The sequence below is a fragment of the Camelus bactrianus genome, chromosome 3 (assembly GCF_048773025.1).
Source record: "Camelus bactrianus isolate YW-2024 breed Bactrian camel chromosome 3, ASM4877302v1, whole genome shotgun sequence".
NCBI lineage: Eukaryota > Metazoa > Chordata > Mammalia > Artiodactyla > Camelidae > Camelus > Camelus bactrianus.
Window position 1 is genome coordinate 86,526,367 of NC_133541.1, and position 14,798 is coordinate 86,541,164.

The following is a 14,798-nucleotide window of genomic DNA, read 5'->3' on the forward strand; positions in this document are numbered from 1 at the left end:
CCTAGACCTAGTAAGAAGGGCTGTGATAATAAAAGCCCAAGATTTTTCCACGAAAGTCAGAACAGCAAGTGGGCGGTGAAAAACTGGTGACCCAGACTTGGAGGTGGAAGGAGAGGCAAAGGGGAGGGGCTGCGCGCTGTGCGCTCCGGGCGGGCGCCGTCACGAGGCTGGGGGCGGGGCCGCGCGCGCGGCTGGGCGGGGCCACGCGAGGCGGGCAGGGAGGCGGGGGAGCCCGGAGGCCGGCGCGCCACCCAAGCCGTGCGTGCTCACGTGACAGGTCCGTGAGGTCCCGCTCGCGCAGTCGTCTGGGCGAGCGAAGATGGCGGCCGAGAGGGAGCCTCCTCCGCTGGGGGACGGGAAACCCACCGACTTTGAGGAGCTGGAGGAAGGGGAGGACCTGTTCACCAGCACTGTCTCCACCTTAGAGGTGAGGCCGCGTCGCCGTGGGTGCTGCGCTCCGTCGCTGGTGCGCGTCTCACCTTTAGGTGCCTTTCCCCTGCCCCGACTTGTCCCTCCCCATCCCCCCGGGTTTGCAAGGACCTGGTTGGGGCGACACCTGTGACGCGGGCCCCACCTCGGGTCCCTGTCAGTGGGCCGGAGTTGGTCTGAGCGGCTAGGCCTTCTGAGGAGAGCAGCCTGTGGGCCGGGGGCCGACATAATCCCCTATGGGGCCGGGAACCGGACGGAGCATCGCAGTGCCCTTTCCCCGCTCAGCTGGTCCTCCTTGGTGTCACTTGCATCTCTTCTTTGAGAGCAGAGAAGGTATTGCCCTGGGTTCCAGCAAACCTCACCGCGCTGCCGGACCTCCGCAGCCCCTTTAGAGAGGTGCTTGCTTTTCCCTTCCCAGGGGAGGGTGTGCCTGTGAAAGGGAAGACCGACGAAAAGAGCGCTGATGCACTTTTTCCTGTTCTGGCCCTTTATGCACTACTAGTTCTCTTGGGACTGTTATGTAGTTAAATGCATTTGATCCGTTTTGTTTGTCTTCTTTAGCTCCTAGACTTTTAAAGGCTCTTAGTGTTTAGAAAATATAAAGTGTAAGGGAAGAAGTAGTCCAGGAAACTGCTGTGGGTGCGGGGTTGGGTTTTTAAAAAGTTACCAGGGGAGAAATAAAAACAGATCCTCACTCCCTTTTCCTCTTTTCTCGCATGATCAGCGATCTCTGAAGCTGAATGTTCCTGTTTTTGTCAAAGGAAACGCCCTCTATGAAGTTAACTTCTTGGGCCTCCTCTATCCAGTTCTCGTATGAACTGCTTCGGCTTTGATGAGAGCACACACACCTCATAACCCAACTGTGTGTGTGTATGCGTATTAAAATAGGAGAAAACTTCCCAGAGAATTATTTACCTTGAACTGTACTTCCTGTTAAAGTGCTTTTTAGTAAGTTTTTCTCGTTGTTCACCTCTGCAACAAATCAATTGGAAATTACTGTAAAGTGTCCATTATCTGAAATTAAGTTACCTGAAACTGGGTACTCCGGGAACTGTTTTCAGTACTGACCACATTCTGCTAATTGTAATATGCAGGTTCCTGGCCAAACCCCACCTCTCCTCAAGATTATATGCTTCTTGGGGCTAGGGATAGTGCCTTGATAATTTTCGTGTTCCTCACGAATCCTAAACATTCTCACTTAGCAAATATTTGCTTAGTAAGTTGTCAAAGCCAGCATCTCCTAAGAAGTAGTAAAAAATAATCTTGCACAGCAGATTAGCTTTGAGGGTTTGTTCTCTTGTAGTCCTTTACATATGCTCTACAGCTCCCTTAACATGTATTGAAAGTTAGTGTCTATGCAGGATCCTAAAATCTATATTCCCTTTAAAGTCTACAAAGACTTCCCACCAGCAAAGATCAGAACGAACTTAATTGACATAGTATAAACTAGAATACAGTGAACACTAAGCATTCTGTCTAATTGAAATCTTTACAGTTGAATAAAAGGAACCATAATTTATAGTTCCCATTTGGATGGGACTTGTTAACAAGCTATTTGACCTTTTTTTTTGGTAAAACTCTGCCGAATTTTGAGTATGAATAAATTTATTTTGGTTAGTACGTTGTGAAAGTTTTTAAGAAGTTGGTTTTGATTGTTCATGTAAACCGCTTATTTCATGAGACTTATTCAGGTTATTACTTTTAAGGTAGTATAATTGTGAGAGTTATAAACTAATAATTGTTTTTGCTTTTCAAATTATTTGGGGAAAGTTATATAGCATTATTTATTAGTATACCAACACTGCTCTAAAGGAATGTTTTTTTCGGTACTCCACTTTTCTTTTGAATAGTGTGTCAAATTTCAGTGTACAGGAGAAACCATGAGTTTCTTATTTAAAATGCAGATGCCTTTGCCTTGCTAGAATCTGCATGTTAATAAGTGTTCTAGGTCATTGCTTTTCAAACTTTACATGTAAGGTACCTAGAGATCTTGTAAAAATGCAAATCTGATTCTGTGGAACTGAGTTAAGCCCAATATTCTACATTCTTAACAAACTCTCCTCTTGACATTGCTTCTGGTCCATAGACAACAGTGAATTGCAAAGCCCCAGGTGATCCTGATGCAGATAATCATCTTTGAATAGTTATTACCTAGGAAAATAGTTATTACCCAAGCTGTAAATTGTAAGACATAAAAATTAATGTCTTTGTATTTTAAAAAAGTCAGTTTTTAAAATTACATTATTCATGTAGAAATTTTCTTTTGATGGCATTTGAGGAAAAAAGTCCATTGAAATCCATATAAGTAAAAACCAAATTATAGATAGCTTCAGTGTCATAATTAATAAGCTTGTAATGATTATATAGCTTAGTGTATTTGTATGCTATGAGTATACTTTATCCCAATATTAAACTCCTTCCCTTTCAAAATTAAGAATAGTCACATAAAAACATTCAGTAGATAAAGCATATTTTAAACCCCTAGTGTATGTTTCTATTGTGACTATGAAACAGAGTGCTGAAGGGCTGGCATAGGAAGCAGAGAAGATAGTGAGAGGGGAAAAATTTTGGCAAAAGCTTGTTCTTTTTTGGTACCTGAGAGGTAAGTCTCCAAATTGTTTAGGAATACTGCCTTTTTTCTTTCTTTTTTTTTTTTTTTTTTTTTTAAATAGAAGCTGTAACCCTAAGCTTAAAAGATACTTGCCTTAAAGAAATGTAAACTAGTAAGACAATGCCTTAAAAGAGTCTGGAAATATATATTGTATGCCCATTCTTTTTTTTTTTTTTTTTTAACAGCTTTATTGAAATATAATTCACATACCATGCAACTCACCCATTTAATGTGTACAATTTTGTAGGTTTTAGTATATTCACAGATATGTGCAACCATTACCACAGTCAGTTTTAAAATATTTTCATCACCTCAGAAGAAGCCCCATACCCTTTAACTACCATCTCCCGTCACCTTCCCTAAGCCCCTCTGGCCCCAACCTTAAGCAACCATTAATTGACTTTCTGTCTTTATAGACTTACCTCTATCTGAACTTTTTATGAATGAAATCACGTGATGTGATCTTTTATGATTGGCTTCTTTCATTTAGCATAATGTTTTCTAAGTCTATACTTCACTCTTTTTTATGCCCAAATAATATTCCAGTGTATGGCTATACCACATTTTGTTTATCCATTCTGTCATTTGTTGGACATTTAGATTGTTTTCACATTTTGGCTATTATTAATAATGCTGCAGTAAACATTTGTGTACAAGTAGAATTGCCGGGTTATATAGTGACTCTACATTTAATCATCTGAAGAATTGCCAGAGTGATTTCCCTTAATGGCCACACCATTTTACATTCCAACTATGTGTGAGGGAACCAGTTTCTCCAGATCATCACCAACACTTACTTTCTGACTTTTTGATTCTATCCAGTATATTGTGAAATGGTATCTTAGTGTGGTTTTGTATATCCTTATCTGTTACATGATTTGCATATTTCCCCCCATTCTTTTCATGTTTTGGATGGTGTCCTTTGAAGCACAAATTTTTTTTAAAGTTTTGATGAAGTCCAGTGTTTTCTATTTTGTTGCTTATGCTTTCAATGTCATATATAAAAATCCTTTGCCTAATCCGAGGTCATGAAGATTATATCTGTTTTCTTCTGAGAGTTTTATAGGTTTGGCGCTTACATTTAAAGCTTTGATCCATTTTGAGTTAACTTTTGTACATGCTGTGAGGTAAGGTCCAACTTCATTCTTTTGCATGTGGCAATCCAGTTGTCCCACCACTGTTTGTTGAAAAGACTCTTTAATTCTCTATTGAATGGTCTTGGCACTCTTTTTGAAAATCAGTTGACTGTAGTTATTTACACCAGGTTCTTGTACTAACCTCAAATCTTAAGGGTTAGCTGAAGTTAAACTGAGAACCACAGTTTCCCCAACATTTCAAATGAAATTTCCAGGTAGGAGATTCACAGGTCTTATAATTCCTTTCCCACCATGTAACCCCATGCCGTAAGTGCTCAGAAGATACTGTACTTGACTTCAGTAAATACTTGACTAGTTAGTCTCTGCCATACTGTTTAGATAATAATGGGAATGCAAGTATCAGAAGGTCATGCAAGTCTTTGAGGACAGAAAATCTCCAGTGGAGAAGAAAGAGGTGTACAGAAAACTGATATAGATAGACTGTGATTATGTGATCTGAAAACACCAGTTTTCACTGAAAGTACTAGTGAAATGGCAGAGATTCTAACTTTTAAAACTGTTCCTGACACACAGTAGATGAACAGTAAATGTTTCTGTTGGCTAGGAAAAGTCAATGATGGTAATATTAGAGAGTTTGAAAGGTGGGTCACTTAAGGCTCAGTCCGTATTCCAGGGAACCATAAATAATTCTGAGAGGCTGAATATAGGATGTTATAGTTGATATGATGATACTGTGAAGAGCTTTTTAATTATTATGTAGGCAGTTGAGAGCTGTGTAAGATTCTAGGGATTGTAACATGAACACCTGGGAAGATTAATGGGCTGGCAGTTACAAGGATAAATTTGAGTGGGAGGTATCATTGGTACGTTGACGAGTTGGAGGTAATTTGAAGTCTGAGGTTAAAGGCCTCAAGAAGAAAAGTGCAAATAATAAAGGAGAGAAGGAAATTGATGCTATAGCAGGTTAAAAGATAGACATCCTAAGACTTGAAATGTTTAGGGGAAGGAATTACAAGTTTATTTCATTTGGGTATAAGTTACACCAGGAAAGATACCATCAGGCAGCTAGAAATACTCAATGTACTAGAAATAATAGATTTGGGAGTCTGTCAAATTACTGAGTGCTGACACTAAACCGGACTCTGGAAATCTAGTCCCTGCCTTCATGGAGTATATGAACCAAGAGGAGTCAACATACTAGACATAGCTGTGTGAACAAATACCTGCAGTAACAGGTGATACATATGTAATTGATATATGCACATAGTACAGAAATAAAATAGAAAACTGGAGTGACTTAATTGCTTAGAGATGATCTTTGAAACCCTGAAAAGTGAGTGACATTATCAAGAGACTAAATAAAGACTAGAGACTCTTGATAAAGAACTATAATATCCATTGTCTCAACACGAAAGGTATTAAAAGCGTATAACTTGTTTTCTTAATTATATTTAGGTAGGCATCCAACTTTAAATATATTAAGTTTTTGAAAATTTTATTATGAATTACCCATGTTTTAGAGGAAAAACATTTTGTGACCAGGTGTTTAAAGGCAACAGCATGGAAAATTACTAGAAAGAGATTTATGAAGAGATGTAACTCTAGTTGATCACTTTCCCTGGAAACCATTAAAGTTAAGAATTTTAGAATGAACTATTTTTGGGTTGTTTTTTTTATTGAGCTATAGTCATTTTACAATGTTGTGTCAAATTCCAGTGTAGAGCACAATTTTTCAGTTATACATGAACATACATATATTCATTGTCACATTTTTTTTTCGCTGTGAGCTACCACAAGATGTTGTGTGTATTTCCTTGTGCTATACAGTATAATTAGAATGAACTACTTTTAGTGCCTATAAAAAATGTTATTCTTTGAAGTTGCTTGAGGCAGAAGTGCTTTTTTTTTTGCAGGTTTTTTTCTTAAAAAGAATGAAATTTGTTTTTAATGTTAATTTTCAAATGCCCCCTGTCTTTTTTTTTTTAAGAAAATCTTATTTTTAACAGTTTTATTGTGATATGGTTCCTGTACAGTAAACTACACATATTTCAGATTACAATTTGATGAATTTTGATAGCTGTATACATCCATGAAATCACCATCACAGTCAAGATAGCTAACATTTACATCCCAAGAGGTGCAGTTTTTGAATTCTCAATTTATCCCTTCCCACCCCTTTACCCCCTGGTAACCTAAGTTTGTTCCCTATGTCTGTGAGTCTGTTTCTGTTTTGTAGATAAGTTCATTTGTGTCCTTTTTTTTTCTTTAGATTCCATATGTAAGTGATATCATATGGCTTTTTTTCTTTTTTTGGCTTACTTAGAATGACGATCTCCAGGTCCAGCCTTTTTTTTTTTTTTTTTTTTTTGTTTAAGTGGACATACTGGGGATTGAACCCAGGACCTTGTGCATGCTAAGCGTGCACCCTGCCACTGAGCTATACCCACCCCACCTCAAATGCCCACTTTCCTATAAAATTGAACTTTTGGGTTTTTTCCTGTGATGATAATTTTTAGTTGAGATAAAATTTACCACAATTAGTAAAGTTCACTACTGTCTCAGTCAAAATATAGGATACTTCCATCATCCCCCCAAAATTCTCTCATGTAGTTCTCCCACTCCTAGCCTCTGGCAACCACTGATCTATTTTTTGCATTATAGCTTTGTGTTTTCCAGAATTTCATATAATAGAATTAATTATTTTATATTACATAAAACAGTATGAAATTTTTTTAAGGTAGCTACTTTAACTTAGCCTAAAACATTTTGAGATTTAACTGATGTTGGCATGTATCAATAGTTCATTCCTTTTTATTGCTGAATTAGTATTTTATTTTATATATGTATTATAGTTGTTTGTTGTTGAAGGACCTTTCTCTTGTTTCCAGTTTTTGGCATTAATGAGTAAAGCTAACAAACATCTGTGTACAGGTTTTTGTATGAACACAAGTTTCATCTCTTTTGGGGAAATAGAAGTAGGATTGATGGTTGTCTTCTAAATGTATGTTTAACTTAAGAAACTGCCAGACTTTCTGCCAGCAAGGTTCAAGGGAGATGAGGTGCAGGGAGATGAAGTTACTTTCTTTTTGTCCCACAAGTTAATGGCTGTAGTAATAATATAATTCAAGATCCTATCCATTAGGACAGTGTTCTCCAAGTCTGAGAATTGATAATATGTGGTTTCATTAAATCAAAAGCATGATGCTTTAATACAAAAGCATGTCACTGTATTTCCTGGCATCCATAAAAGTTATTTTGATGTTGAAATTTTATCCCTATTCAGAGAATCACAGTTACTATGTATTATGAAGGCTAGCCCCAAGGAAACCAGTGCAGCTGGATTTGCCTGTTTTAGTCTCTGGTCATGTTTCCATTCATTTTATCTCTGACATCTAATGAAATTATAAAAGATCCTAAGAAAGAGAAAGAAAACTGCCAAACTGTTTTCTTCAATGAGTGAGAATTCAGTTGTTCTACATCTCTGTCAGCAGTTGTTTTATTTCAGGCAGTGGCATGCTTGAAATAAATTTTCAGGAATTTTATAAGCTGGTTAGTATTCAGCCATCGTTAAAATTAAGTTATGTAAACATATTTAAGTAAGTTATATTAAAAACAAAGGTAATAAATATTTAAAACTCATCACTTCCTAATTCCTTTATTGTGTTTTAACTATTTTCTGTGCTCTTGAGGCTATGTATTTATTGTCTGTATGGTAGAAAGTACATATCTTACTGGCTTCACATTCAGTCGGGGTAATCAGCCACAGAGGGCATGTTAGGCCACAGAAATCAGCAAAAGCTAAAATTCTTTGATGAAGTGTTCTTTCACATCTTTTGCCCATTTTATAGTGGGTTTCCTTATTGAATTTTAAGAGTTCTTCAAGTATTCCAAATACAAATTCTTTGTCAGATATGTGTTTTGAAGATATTTTTTTCCAGTCTGTGGCTTGTCTTTTTATGCTCTTAAAATTTCTTTCACAGAGCAAACATTATTTTAGTGACATTCGAATTACCCTTACTGATAGCATTTTAGATGTTGCATGTGAAATACTTTGGTGATATTAACCCAAGGTCCCAAAGATTTTGCTTATGTGTCTATCTATAAGTTTTATAGTTTTAACTTTTATATTTAAATGTCAGTTTGATTTTTAGTTAATTTTCTTATAGAATTGAGATTCATTTTTTATTCATATACTCATTATTCAAGCACCATATATTGAAAGAAAACCATGTTACAGATTGTTTTATGGCTCTATCATGGTAAATATTACATGTGTACTTGAAAAGAATGTGTATAGTCTGATACTGATACTGGGTGGAATATTCTATAAACATTAAGTAGATTGATAGTACTTTTCAGTACATGCAATGACATTGATAAAGTTATTTTTTTTTTACATTTTTTTATTGAGTTATAGTCATTTTACAATGTGTCAAATTCCAGTGTAGAGCACAATTTTTCAGTTATACATGAACATACATATATTCATTGTCACATTTTTTTTTTTTTTTTTTTTTTGCTGTGAGCTACCACAAGATCTTGTATATACTTTCCTGTGTTCTATAGTATAATCTTGTTTATCTATTCTGCATATGCCTGTCAGTATCTACAAATTTTAAAATCCCAATCTGTCCCTTCCCACCCCCCGCCCCCTTGGCAAACCACAAGTTTGTATTCTATGTCTATTCTGTTTCTGGTTTGTATTTATGTTTTTTGTTTTTGTTTTTGTTTTTGTTTTTAGATTCCGCATATAAGCAATCTCATATGGTATTTTTCTTTCTCTTTCTGACTTACTTCATTTAGAATGACATTCTCCAGGAACACCATGTTGCTGCAAATGGCATTATGTTGTCGTTTTTTATGGCTGAGTAGTATTCTAGTGTACAAATATACCACATCTTTATCCAGTCATCTGTCGATGGACATTTAGGCTGTTTCCATGTCTTGGCTATTGTAAATAGTGCTGCTATGAACATTGGGGCACAGGTGTCTTTTTGAAGTAGAGTTCCTTCTGGATATATGCCCAGGAGTGGGATTCTTCGGTCATATGGTAAGTCTATTCCTAGTCTTTTGAGGAATCTCCATTCTGTTTTCCACAGTGGCTACACCAACCTGCATTCCCACCAGCAATGTAGAAGGGTTCCCTTATCTCCATAGCCTCTCCAGCATTTGTCATTTGTGGACTTTTGAATGATGGCCGTTCTGGCTGGTGTGAAGTGATACCTCATTGTAGTTTTGATTTGCATTTCTCTGATAAGTAGTGATATTGAGCATTTTTCATGTGCCTATTGATCATTTGTATTTATTCTTTGGAGAATTGCTTGTTTAGGTCTTCTGCCCATTTTTGGATGGGTTGTTTTGTTCTTATTATGTCGTATAAGCTGCTTACATATTCTGGAAATCAAACCTTTGTTGGTTTCATCATTTGCAAAAATTTTCTCCCATTTCATAGGTTGTCATATTGTTTTACTTATGGTTTCCTTTGCTGTGCAGAAGCTTGTAAGTTTCATTAGGTCCCATTTGTTTATTCTTGCTGTTTATTTCTATTGCTTGGGTAGACTGCCCTAGGAGAACCTTTTTGAGATGTATGTGAGATAATGTTTTGCCTATATTTTCTTCTAAGAGGTTTATTGTATCTTGTCTTATGTTTAAGTCTTTGATCCATTTTGAGTTTATTTTTGTGTATAATGTAAGGGAGTCTTCTAGCTTCATTGATATACATAGATCTGTCCAATTCTCCCAACACTATTTGCTGAAGAGACTTGTCTTTATTCCATTGTATATTCTTGCCTCCTTTGTCGAAGATTAGTTGACCAAAAATTTGTGGGTTCATTTCTGGGCTCTCTGTTCTGTTCCATTGGTCCATATGTCTGTTTTTGTACCAATACCATTCTGTCTTGATGATTGTAGCTCTGTAGTATTGTCTGAAGTCTGGGAGAGTTATTCCTCCAGCCTCTTTCTTTCTCTTCAGTAATGCTTTGGCAATTCTGGGTCTTTTGTGGTTCCATAAAAATTTTATTATTATTTGTTCTAGTTCTGTGAAATATGTCCTGGGTAATAGGAATTGCATTAAATCTGTAGATTGCCTTGTGCAGTGTGACCATTTTAACAATATTGATTCTTCCAATCCAGGAGCATGGGATATCTTTCCATTTTTTTAAGTCTTCTGTAATTTCCTTCATCAGTGGTTTATAGTTTTCTGTGTATAATTCTTTCACCTCCTTGGTTAGATTTATTCCTAGGTATTTTTTTACTTTGGGTGCTATTTTAAAGGGGATTGTTTCTTTACTTTCTTTTTCTGTTGATTCATCATTAGTTTAAAGAAATGCAACTGATTTTTGAACGTTAATCTTGTAACCTGCTACCTTGCTGAATTCTTCGATTAGTTCTAGTAGTTTTTTTGTGGACCTTTTAGGATTTTCTATATATAGTAGGTATTGATGAAGTTTAGATGCTTTATACTAAGTTAAAGGAAATAGACTTAAAAGTTTCTCCATTGGGTTGCCTTTGCATCTTTGTCAAAAATCAATAGAGCACACATGTGGGGGTCTGTTTCTGGACTCCATTTTGTTTCATTGATCTTTGACTTTACTTTTGCCAGTTCTATGCTGTCTTGATTACTGTAGCTGAGACTTGAATTTTCTTTTCAACTGTTTTGGCTGTTTTAGTACTTTGCCTTTCCATATAATTTAAGAATCAGTTTATTGATTTATACTGAAAATTTCTGCTGAGATTTTAATTGGGATTGTGATGAATCCATAGATTAGTCTGGGGGAAAATTAACATATTAACAGTATTGAGCCTTTAAGTCATAAGTATACTATTTCTGGTTTTGTTTTTTTTTTTTTTTGGCCGTTTTTTTCACCAGTATTTATAATTTATTTATAATTTTCAGCATACAGATCTAGCACATATTTTGTTAGTTTTTATCTAAGTATTTTATGGTTTTTTTTGATGCTTTTATGTATTTTTACATTTACTTATTGATGACATGTTTATCTTGTATTCTGCAACTGTACTAAAAACACTCATTAGTTCTAGTAGGTTTTTGTAGAGTCCCTGGGATTTTCTATGTAGACAGTCATGTTGTCTGTAATTGGTTTTCATTCTTTCCAGTCTTTGTACCTTACTTTCTGTGGCCTTAATGCATTAGCTAGAACCAAGGGTGTAATATTGAATAGAAGCAATGAGAGTGGATATCTTTTCCCTTTTCAGGCTTATAGAAATATATATTCATTCTTTCTCCCTTAAGTACGATTTTTTTAAGAAATGACCTTCATTGGGTTAAAGACATTCCCTTTTATTCCTAGTTTTCTGAAATTTTGTATCCACGAATGGATGTTGATTTTGGCAAATGCTTTTTCTGCATTTAATAAGATGGTCATGTAATTTTCTTTGTTAGTTTGATAAACCCCTGGGATAAAGCCCACACATTCATAATTCATAATGTATTTATCCTTTATATATTGCTGCATTCAATTTGCTAATATTTTGCTTAGACTGTTGTGTCTGTGTTCATGACAGATATTTGTGTGTTGCTTTCTTTTGTAATGTCTAATTTTGGTAACAAATACTGGCCTCATTAAATGAATTGGAAAGTGTTTCCTCCTTGTCTGTATTATTGAAGAAGTTGTATGGAATTAGTCTTTTTTCCTTAAATGTTGACAGAACTTGCTAGTGAAATCATCTGATTATGCAGTTTTGTTTTTGGAAGATTTTGAACTACAAATTCAGTATCTTTGATAGATAGAGAAGTGTTTCTTTTTGGTGAACTTTGATTGTATGTAACTTCTAAGGAATTTGTCCTTTCAATGTAAGTTATGAAATTTATGGGCATAGGTTTTTTTGTAATACTCCATTATCTTATTACCATATCTGTGGGGTCTATGAGTAATGCTCCTTCCTTTTCATTCCTGATACTGGTAATGTATGTCATCTCCTTGTTTGCTTATTTATTCATTTATTTTAATCTTCCTAAGGTGTGTCATTTTACTACCATCTTTTCAAAGAATCAGCTTTTGGTTTCCTGATTTCTTTATGGGTTTTTTGTTTTTTGTTTTTTTTGGTTCTGTTTTGTTTTTTAATTTCATTAATTTCCTTTCTGTTTAATTTGTTCTTCTGTTTTGTTAAATAGAAGCTTGGATCATTGATTTTAGCCTTTTTTTTTTTTTTTTTGGTATTAGTATTTAGCTATATATTTCTTTGTAAATACCTCTTTAGCTTCATCTTACAAATTTTGATACTGTGTTTTGTTTTCAGTCAGTTTAAACTATTTTCTAATTTCCCTTGTGACTACCTTTTTGACCTGTAGGTTAATTAGAAGTGTGTTCATTTCCAAAATGAGGATTTTCTAGGTGGCTTTCTGTTACCAATTTCTAGCTTAATTTGATTATAAGCAGAGAATGTTTTATAATTTCAGTTCTTTTAAATTTGTTAAGGTTTGTCTCATGGCCTAGAATATGATCTATTATGAATACTCTGTACGCTTGAAAAAAATGTATAGTCTGATGTTATTGTAGAGTCTTATGTTATTGTTAAAGTATTCTCTAAATGTTAAGTCAAGTTGATAGTATTTTGCATGTCTTCTCTGTCTTCCTTTGTTAGGTGTCTATTCTGTCAACTGAAGAGAGTTTTGACGTCTCTAAGTAATTGTAGATCTTTAATTTTTTATTTCTCCTTTTCAGTTTTTCCTTCATAGATTTTGAAGCTCTGTTGTTAGAGACAGATATTTAGTATTGTTACAATTTCCTGGTAAATTGATCTTTTATCATGTGATACTCCTCTTTATTGCTGGTAACACTCCTTATTTTGAAGTTTATCAGTTGATAATGTGGCACTCCAACTCTGTTTGCGTGACCTATTTTTCCAATTGCTTTGCTTTCAACTTACCTGTCTTTACAGTAGGTTTTTGTTGTGTATTGTTATTTTTATATTCAATCTGGACACCTCTGTCTTCTAATTGGTGTGTTTAGAATATTTACATTTAATGTGAATATTGGTGTGGTTGGATTAGATTTTACTTGTTTACTGTTTTTCTCTTCTGTTTTTCTCTCTGAAAACAGAAGGAAATGTATACCTAACCATTTATGATCCAATTAGAGTTAATATTGTACATCTCCAAATAAAATGCAGAGCTTTACAACCATATAGGTCTGTTTACCTCTCTTCCTTTGTGTTATAGTTCTCACATGTGTTACATCTCCATACGTTGAAAACTTTGAAAGCCAGGCAGTGCTATAATTTTTGCTTTCATAGTTATGGCCATTTTAAATAATTTGAGAAGAAAAATGGTCTGTTACATTCCACGAGTTACATTTCTGTGGCTCTTCCTTTATTCCTGAAGGTCCGGGTTTTTCTTATTTTCTTGTATCTCTTCAGGCTAAATAACTTGTCTTAGCCCTTTTTTTTTTTAAGAGCTGACCTAGTGATGGCAGATTCCTATAGTTTTCTTTAAATCTGAGAGTAACTTTAATTCACCTTTGTTCCTAAAGGATGTTTTTGCTGGATATAGAATTCTGTGTTCACAGTTCTTTTCTCTCAGCACTTTAAAGATTTTTTGCTACTGTCATCTGGTCTCTGATTTCTGATGAGAAATATTCAGTCCTTCTAATGGTTTCTTTAAATGTAATTTTTTTGTTCTTCTGAAACTGCTTCAAATTTTGGATTTTTAATCTTTAGATTTCAGCCATTTTTAATGATGTAGCTTCATCTAGTTTTCCCTGAAGTTGTCCTGCTTGGAGTTTGCTTGTTTCTGAATCTGTAAATGGATGTCTTTTACCAGGTTTGGGAAGCTTTTAGCCGTCAGTTCTTGAAATATTTTTTTGCACTACTCTTTTTCTAGGACTTAAGTAACATTAATGTTAGTCCTTTTTATATTATTTCACAGCTCCTTGAGATTCTGTTCTTTTTCTGCATTTCTTTTCCTCTCTCTGTTACTCGGATTGGCTATTTTCTACTGATTTATCTTCAAAGTCACTGACTTCTTTTAAGAACTGTGAAAGGTCTGAAATTTTACCCTCCTGGTAAGCTAACAAATTAACTCATTTTATGGTTGCTGAAAATTGACATGATAAAGGACTTTATTAGTCAAAGCATAGCAAGTAGCATGAGTATGTTTGTGACCATTTCCCTTATCCCTCTTTTGCTAGGGTAGTAAGATGGAGGATCCAGGCTGATTTTGCACCAGCCTTTGGTTTGTGTGACAGCTGATGAAGTTGCACTTAGGGAACCCAGATCATTTATAATAGGCAGTAAGTGTGCCTGTTCTTTGCTCCGGAGGAGACATCATCTTTATTACACTGGACAGTAAATAAGCCTGGTCTTTGCTTGGGAAAGAGATGCTCATCTCTTTCTTCTAAGGCTGTTGCCCAGAAACATAGGCTTCTCAGAGTTTTAGCTGCCTGCATTGTCACATACTTTATCTCAGCTTGGGCCACAATTGTAGAAAAGCAATGAAAGAAGGGAGAGAAAATACTAGTGAGGCTTCCTGTCCCCTGCTCTTCGGGCTACTCGGTCCCCCTTTCCTGGCTCAGTTGACTAGAGAAGTAGCTTTTCTCTTGGGGTTTATATGCTAGTGCTCTCATCATTGCCGTGTCATGCAGCTAAGCAACCAGGTGTGGCCTGAGAGTAGGGATAGGAGAGAAAAAGGTTGAGGGCAGAGA

At 35.6% G+C, this 14,798-nt stretch overlaps 1 protein-coding gene across 3 annotated transcripts in view; it reads left to right on the forward strand.

Moving 5' to 3' along the window:
• The first annotated feature begins 268 nt into the window (after positions 1 to 268).
• SNX2 (sorting nexin 2) overlaps positions 269 to 14,798 on the forward strand; it is a 53,261-nt gene continuing 38,731 nt past the window's right edge. For all 3 annotated transcript variants that reach the window (XM_074360555.1, XM_074360556.1, XM_074360557.1), the window contains exon 1: positions 269 to 427. In XM_074360555.1, the coding sequence (XP_074216656.1) occupies positions 320 to 427 (108 nt within the window). In that variant the 5' untranslated portion in view covers positions 269 to 319. The remainder of the gene's footprint in view (positions 428 to 14,798) is intronic.